The sequence below is a fragment of the Oncorhynchus kisutch genome, unplaced genomic scaffold (assembly GCF_002021735.2).
Source record: "Oncorhynchus kisutch isolate 150728-3 unplaced genomic scaffold, Okis_V2 Okis01b-Okis20b_hom, whole genome shotgun sequence".
Classification (NCBI taxonomy): Eukaryota; Metazoa; Chordata; class Actinopteri; order Salmoniformes; family Salmonidae; genus Oncorhynchus; species Oncorhynchus kisutch.
Window position 1 is genome coordinate 5,156,829 of NW_022261978.1, and position 9,160 is coordinate 5,165,988.

At 41.3% G+C, this 9,160-nt stretch overlaps 1 protein-coding gene across 1 annotated transcript in view; it reads right to left on the minus strand.

Annotated features, from left to right (window-relative positions):
• LOC109886804 (cAMP-dependent protein kinase catalytic subunit alpha) overlaps window positions 1-9,160 on the minus strand; it is a 39,309-nt gene that overhangs the window by 22,727 nt on the left and 7,422 nt on the right. Inside the window, exons 4-6 of the mRNA XM_031811327.1 lie at window positions 7,049-7,147; window positions 5,909-5,991; window positions 152-278 (exon numbers count right to left, since the gene is read on the minus strand). Of these exons, the coding sequence (XP_031667187.1) occupies window positions 152-278; window positions 5,909-5,991; window positions 7,049-7,147 (309 nt within the window). The remainder of the gene's footprint in view (window positions 1-151; window positions 279-5,908; window positions 5,992-7,048; window positions 7,148-9,160) is intronic.

The window sequence follows — 9,160 nt, forward strand, 5'->3', positions numbered from 1 at the left end:
TGAAGCTCTAGATCATCCTATGTCATCTGTATGTAGCTCTAGATCATCCTATGTCACCTGTATGAAGCTCTAGATCATCCTATGTCACCTGTATGAAGCTCTAGATCATTCCTATGTCGTCTGTATGTAGCTCTATGTCATGCTATGTCACCTGTATGTAGCCCTGCTGGTCTATGAGAAGGTTCTCCGGTTTCAGGTCTCGGTAGATGAGGTCCAGGGCGTGGAGGTACTCAAAGGTCAGAACGATCTGAGCCGCGTAGAACCGAGCATGAGGCTCACTACATGAGAGAGAGAGAGGAAGGAAGAGAGAGAGAGAGAGAGAGAGAGAGGAAGGAAGAGAGAGAGAGAGAGAGAGAGAGAGAGAGGGGAAGGAAGAGAGAGAGAGAGCAAGAGAGAGAGAAAAAGGAAGAGAGAGAGAGACAGAGAGGGACAGAGAGAGAGAGATGAATAAGCAACTAAGCAGAGAAGATAACAGTAGAATAGATGACAGTACTACAGTAACTAAATAGAATACAGTAGATTAGATGACAGTACTACAGTAACTAAATAGAATACAGTAGAATAGATGACAGCACTACAGTAACTAAACAGAATACAGTAGATTAGATGACAGTACTACAGTAACTAAACAGAATACAGTAGAATAGATGACAGCACTACAGTAACTAAAATGAATACAGTAGATTAGATGACAATACTACAGTAACTAAATAGAATACAGTAGGATAGATGACAGTACTACAGTAACTAAACAGAATACAGTAGATTAGATGACAGTACTACGGTAACTAAACAGAATACAGTAGAATAGATGACAGTACTACGGTAACTAAACAGAATACAGTAGAATAGATGACAGTACTACAGACACTAAATAGAATACAGTAGAATAGATGACAGTACTATAGTAACTAAATAGAATACAGTAGAATAGATGACAGCACTACAGTAACTAAATATAATACAGTAGAATAGATGACAGCACTACAGTAACTAAATATAATACAGTAGAATAGATGACAGCACTACAGTAACTAAATAGAATACAGTAGAAAAGATGACAGTACTGCAGTAACTAAATAGAATACAGTATAATAGATGACAGTCGTACAGTAACTACATAGAATACAGTAGAATAGATGACAGTACTACAGTAACTAAATAGAATACCGTAGAATAGATGACAGTACTACAGTAACTAAATAGAATACCGTAGAATAGATGACAGTACTACAGTAACTAAATAGAATACCGTAGAATAGATGACAGTACTACAGTAACTAAATAGAATACCGTAGAATAGATGACAGTACTACAGTAACTAAATAGAATACCGTAGAATAGATGACAGTACTACAGTAACTACATAGAATACAGTAGAATATATGACACTACTACAGTAACTAAATAGAATACAGTAGAATAGATGACAGTCTACAGTAACTAAATAGAATACAGTAGAATAGATGACAGCACTACAGTAACTACATAGAATACCGTAGAATAGATGACAGTACTACAGTAACTAAATAGAATACAGTAGAATAGATGACAGTCTACAGTAACTAAATAGAATACAGTAGAATAGATGACAGCACTACAGTAACTAAATAGAATACCGTAGAATAGATGACAGTACTACAGTAACTAAATAGAATACAGTAGAATAGATGACAGTACTACAGTAACTAAATAGAATACAGTAGAATAGATGGCAGTACTACAGTAACTAAATAGAATACAGTAGATTAGATGACAGTCTACAGTAACTAAATAGAATACAGTAGAATAGATGACAGCACTACAGTAACTAAATACAATACCGTAGAATAGATGGCAGTACTACAGTCACTAAATAGAATACCGTAGAATAGATGGCAGCACTACGGTAACTAAATATAATACAGTAGAATAGATGACAGCACTACAGTAACTAAATAGAATACAGTAGAATAGATGGCAGTACTACAGTAACTAAATAGAATACCGTAGAATAGATGGCAGCACTACAGTAACTAAATATAATACAGTAGAATAGATGACAGCACTACAGTAACTAAATAGAATACAGTAGAATAGATGGCAGTACTACAGTAACTAAATAGAATACCGTAGAATAGATGGCAGTACTACAGTAACTAAATAGAATACAGTAGATTAGATGACAGTCTACAGTAACTAAATAGAATACAGTAGAATAGATGACAGCACTACAGTAACTAAATAGAATACCGTAGAATAGATGGCAGTACTACAGTAACTAAATAGAATACCGTAGAATAGATGGCAGCACTACAGTAACTAAATATAATACAGTAGAATAGATGACAGCACTACAGTAACTAAATAGAATACAGTAGAATAGATGGCAGTACTACAGTAACTAAATAGAATACAGTAGAATAGATGACAGTACTACAGTAACTAAATAGAATACAGTAGAATAGATGACAGTACTACAGTAACTAAATAGAATACAGTAGAATAGATGACAGCACTACAGTAACTAAATAGAATACAGTAGAATAGATGGCAGTACTACAGTAACTAAATAGAATACAGTAGAATAGATGGCAGTACTACAGTAACTAAATAGAATACAGTAGAATAGATGACAGTACTACAGTAACTAAATAGAATACAGTAGAATAGATGACAGTACTACAGTAACTAAATAGAATACAGTAGAATAGATGGCAGTACTACAGTAACTAAATAGAATACAGTAGAATAGATGGCAGTACTACGGTAACTAAATAGAATACAGTAGAATAGATGACAGTACTACAGTAACTAAATAGAATACAGTAGAATAGATGACAGTACTACAGTAACTAAATAGAATACAGTAGAATAGATGGCAGTACTACAGTAACTAAATAGAATACAGTAGAATAGATGGCAGTACTACGGTAACTAAATAGAATACAGTAGAATAGATGACAGTACTACAGTAACTACATAGAATACAGTAGAATAGATGACAGTCTACAGTAACTAAATAGAATACAGTAGAATAGATGACAGTACTACAGTAACTAAATAGAATACAGTAGAATAGATGACAGTACTACAGTAACTAAATAGAATACAGTAGAACACAATAAAGGAGGATCAACTTGATTTTATTATTTTACATGGAATTTGGATAGAATCTACAATCAAGCCCAATCCAGTAGCATATGTGTGTGTGTGTGTGTGTGTGTGTGTGTGGGTGTGTGTGTGTGTGTGGGTGTGTGTGTGAGAGAGAGAGAGAGAGAGTGTGTGTGTGTGGCAGAGGATGTGAGTGGAGTGGAGCGAGGAGCGGAGCGTGAGTAATTTGACTGGAGCGAGGAGCATATTTAAAAATGTCCGCCTCTCAGCCACCAGCTCTAGTCATTTGCTCTGCCCAGCACTTTAGCATTTAGCATTTCCATCATCACTGCTCTTTTAATGAGGCCTATTCTGTTGTATTTCTTTAGCCTACCACACATGCACAGATGTTGATATGAGTCAACCAAGAAATAGGTCACAGCCTGTGTAACAGACAGTAAGACAACCAATGAACCCATGCAGCAGCACAGGAGATGTTTACAGGAGATGTCTACAGGAGTTGTTTACAGGAGATGTATACAGGAGATGTTTACAGGAGATGTTTACAGGAGATGTCTACAGGAGATGTCTACAGGTGATGTTTACAGGAGATGTCTACAGGTGATGTCTACAGGAGATGTCTACAGGAGATGTCTACAGGAGATGTCTACAGGAGATGTTTACAGGAGATGTCTACAGGAGATGTTTACAGGAGACGTCTACAGGAGATGTATACAGGTGATGTATATTTAGGCTATTGTTAAAAAAAGGAGTCTAAGTGTGTAACAGTGTTAAGTTGTCTATCAACTGATAAATGTGAAGACAACAGAACCGACTGAAGTATCTGATCGTCAATGAATGAGAGAAAAATACTTTAGTTTTTAACACATCAGCAGCATATCATCAGCTAGTTCCTGGTTCAATAGCATATGACAGGTTGTTGAAATGTTGAAGCTTCTTAGCTTTTTAGGGATAGGGGGCAGTATTCGGATGTTTGGATGACTGAGGTGCCCTAAGTAAACTGCCTGTTACTCAGGCCCCAGAAGCTAGGATATGCATATGTAGTATTGGATAGAAAACACTCAACATTTTCTAAAACTGTTAAAATAATGTCTGTGAGTATAACAGAACTGATTTGGCATGAAAACCCGAGGACAATCCATCCAGGATTTTTTTGTTGTTGAGGTCATTCGACTTTCCAATACTTTTCTATGGGAAAGACGAATTATTAGGACCCAGATTGCAGTTCCTCTGGCTTCCACTAGATGTCAACAGTCTTTAGAAATTGTTAGATGTTTTTTTTTTTAAATAAAGAAGTATTGGTACTCTTTCTAAGTGTCACTCAGAAGGACTCTAGTATTTTGGTGCACGTGAATGAGAGCAAGCTCCTCGTTGTTTTTCTCCTGTATTGGAAACAGTTTATTCCATCTTAAATTTGATTGATTATTTACATATTAGGGTACCTGAGGTTGGATTAGAAACGTTGTTTGAAATGTTTGGACCAAGTTTACAGGTTACTTTTAACATTCCTTTGTAGGCATGTTGGGCGAGTTGGAAGAGGTGTATTTCTGAATCAAACGCACCAAATAAACTGACATTTTTGGGATATAAAGAAGAACAAAACGACCATTCATTGTGTAACTGGGACATTTGAGCAAAAAGATGAAGATCTTCAAAGGTAAGCGATTTATTTTATAGCTATTTCTGACTTTCGTGATGCATCTGCTTGGTTGGAAAATGATTGTGACGCGCTCCGGTGAGGGCGCGCACTTGGTTATTTATCTCCGTTATTGAATATACTATTTTCTGTCTTAAATTTTATCGTTTATTTACATATTAGGGTACCTGAGGCTTGATTAGGAACGTTGTTTGACATATTTGGACCAAGTTTATTGGTAACATTTGGGATTAATTTTGTATGCATTTTGAACGAGGGGAAACCGGTGGATTATTGAATGAAACGCATCAAATAAACATACTTTCTGGGGGATATAAAAGAAGGACTTTATCGAACAAAAGGACCATTTGTTATGTAACAGGGACCCTTGTGATTGCAAGGATCCCTGTTATATCGTTATTTCTGACTTTCGCGATGCATCTGCTTGGTTGGAAAATGTTTTTAATGCTTTTGTATGAGGGACGCTGTCCTCAGATAATCGCATGGTGTGCTTTCGCCGTAAAGCCTGACACAGCGGCTGGATTAACAAGAAGTTTATCTTTTAAATGATGTATGACACTTGAATTTTAATGAAAGTTTAATATTACAATTTCTGTAATTTGATGTTGTCGAGGTGGGTCGCTTGAGACACGCCTAGCCCAATTAGCCTGCTTCAAAACCAAACGGTACAAAGTCACAAACGTAGATGAGGAGTTTGTCTTTTTAAACAACAAAATGAATGGAGTGAATTTGGAGTGGTAGTCGTGTGAGAGGGAAAGAACGTTGAGCGCCAGACTGCTCTGTGATCGAGGAGTTGAGGAGTTGAGCGCCAGACTGCTCTGTGATCGAGGAGTTGAGGAGTTGAGCGCCAGACCGCTCTGTGATCGAGGAGTTGAGCGCCAGACCGCTCCGTGAGCGAGGAGTTGAGCGCCAGACTGCTCTATGATCGAGGAGTTGAGCGCCAGACTGCTCTGTGATCGAGTAGTTGAGCGCCAGACCGCTCTGTGATCGAGGAGTTGAGCGTCAGACCGCTCCGTGAGCGAGGAGTTGAGCGCCAGACTGCTCTATGATCGAGGAGTTGAGCGCCAGACTGCTCTATGATCGAGGAGTTGAGTGCCAGACTGCTCCGTGAGCATTGAGTGGGATTTCAGACTGCTCAGCTCTGCTGTGAAGACGTACCTGAACCTGCCGATTCGTCGTAGATGAGAGAACATCTCTCCACCAGGTACATACTCCATCACCATGTACAGGTTAGTGTTGTCCTGCAGAACAGATAGGATCTGTTACTGACACACACACACACACACTCACACTCACACACACACACACACACACACACACACACACACACACACACACACACACACACACACACACACACACACACACACACACACACACACACACACACACACACAGACGTACACTGAGTGTACAAAACATTAGGAACACCTGGTCTTTCCATGAGACTAAGCAGGTGAATCCAGGTGAAAGCTATGATCCCTTATTGATGTCACCTGTTAAATCCACTTCAATCAGTGTAGATGAAGGGGAGGAGTCATGTGAAAGATGAAGGGGAGGAGTCATGTGAAAGATGAAGTGTTAAGCTTTGAGACATGGATTGTGTGTGTACCATTCAGAGGGTGAATGGGTAGGACAAAAGTTTTCAGTGTCTTTGAATGGGGTACAGTAGTGTGTATGGTAGGGGTTATGGGGTACGGTAGTGGGTATATTAGTGGGTACAGTAGTGGGTATGGTAGAGGGTATGGTAGGGGGTAAGGTAGTGGGTATGGTAGGGGGTATGGTAGGGGGTATGGTAGTGGGTATGGTAGGGGCTATGGTAGTGGGTATGGTAGGGGGTATGGTAGGGGGTATGGTAGTGGGTATGGTAGGGGCTATGGTAGTGGGTATGGTAGGGGGTATGGTAGTGGGTATGGTAGGGGGTAAGGTAGTGGGTATGGTAGTGGGTATGGTAGGGGGTAAGGTAGTGGGTATGGTAGGGGGTAAGGTATGGTAGTAGGTGACGGGTGCACCGTTGTGTCAAGAACTGCAACGCTGCTGGGTTTTTCACGCTCAACAGTTTCCCGTGTGTATCAAGAATTGTCCACCACCCAAAGGACATCCAGCCGACTTGCCAACTGTGGAAAGCATTGGAGTCAACATGGGCCAGCATCCCTGTAGAACGCTTTCAACACTTTGTAGAGTCTATACCCCGACACATTGAGGCTGTTCTGAGGGGGAAAGGGAGGAGGGGTGCAAGTCAATATTAGGAAGGTGTTCTTAATGTTCGGTATACACACACACAGAGAGAGTGTGTACCTTGAAGGAGAACTCTACTTGTACCAGGAAAGGGAAGCTGACAGCCGTCAGAATACGCTTCTCATTCAGAGTGTGTTCTATCTGTTTCAGCTTCACAACCTGAGAGAGACAGAGAGAGAGACAGACACAGAGAGAGACAGAGAGAGAGACAGACACAGAGAGAGACAGAGAGAGAGACAGACACAGAGAGAGACAGACACAGAGAGAGACAGAGAGAGAGACAGACACAGAGAGACAGAGAGAGAGACAGAGAGAGAGACAGACACAGAGAGAGACAGAGAGAGAGACAGACACAGAGAGAGACAGAGAGAGAGACAGACACAGAGAGAGACAGAGAGAGAGACAGACACAGAGAGAGACAGAGAGAGAGACAGACACAGAGAGAGACAGAGAGAGAGACAGACACAGAGAGAGACAGAGAGAGAGACAGACACAGAGAGAGACAGAGAGAGAGACAGACACAGAGAGAGACAGAGAGAGAGACAGACACAGAGAGAGACAGAGAGAGAGACAGACACAGAGAGAGACAGAGAGAGAGACAGACACAGAGAGAGACAGAGAGAGAGACAGACACAGAGAGAGACAGACACAGAGAGAGACAGAGAGAGAGACAGACACAGAGAGAGACAGAGAGAGAGACAGACACAGAGAGAGACAGACACAGAGAGAGACAGAGAGAGAGACAGACACAGAGAGAGACAGAGACAGGGGAAGAAAGAGGTTGCCAGGACTGAGAAACACTGCCCTAACACTTTATAACTCATCTAGATTCCCCAGGACCAGGAAACACTGCCCTAACACTTTATAACTCATCTGGTTTCCCCAGGACCAGGAAACACTGCCCTAACACTTTATAACTCATCTGGATTCCCCAGGACCAGGAAACACTGCCCTAACACGTTATAACTCATCTGGATTCCCCAGGACCAGGAAACACTGCTCTAACACGTTAAAACTAATCTGGATTCCCCAGGACCAAGAAACACTGCCCTAACACTTTATAACTCATCTGGATTCCCCAGGACCAGGAAACACTGCCCTAACACTTTATAACTCATCTGGATTCCCCAGGACCAGGAAACACTGCCCTAACACTTTATAACTCATCTGGATTCCCCAGGACCAGGAAACACTGCCCTAACACTTTATAACTCATCTGGATTCCCCAGGACCAGGAAACACTGCCCTAACACTTTATAACTCATCTGGATTCCCCAGGACCAGGAAACACTGCCCTAACACTTTATAACTCATGTGGATTCCCCAGGACCAGGAAACACTGCCCTAACACTTTATAACTCATCTGGATTCCCCAGGACCAGGAAACACTGCCCTAACACTTTATAACTCATGTGGATTCCCCAGGACCAGGAAACACTGCCCTAACACTTTATAACTCATCTGGTTTCCCCAGGACCAGGAAACACTGCCCTAACACTTTATAACTCATCTGGATTCCCCAGGACCAGGAAACACTGCCCTAACACTTTATAACTCATCTGGATTCCCCAGGACCAGGAAACACTGCCCTAACACTTTATAACTCATGTGGATTCCCCAGGACCAGGAAACACTGCCCTAACACTTTATAACTCATCTGGATTCCCCAGGACCAGGAAACACTGCCCTAACACGTTATAACTCATCTGGATTCCCCAGGACCAGGAAACACTGCTCTAACACGTTATAACTCATCTGGATTCCCCAGGACCAAGAAACACTGCCCTAACACTTTATAACTCATCTGGATTCCCCAGGACCAGGAAACACTGCAATAACACTTTATAACTCATGTGGATTCCCCAGGACCAGGAAACACTGCCCTAACACTTTATAACTCATCTGGATTCCCCAGGACCAGGAAACACTGCCCTAACACTTTATAACTCATCTGGATTCCCCAGGACCAGGAAACACTGCCCTAACACTTTATAACTCATGTGGATTCCCCAGGACCAGGAAACACTGCCCTAACACTTTATAACTCATCTGGTTTCCCCAGGACCAGGAAACACTGCCCTAACACTTTATAACTCATCTGGATTCCCCAGGACCAGGAAACACTGCCCTAACACTTTATAACTCATGTGGATTCCCCAGGACCAGGAAACA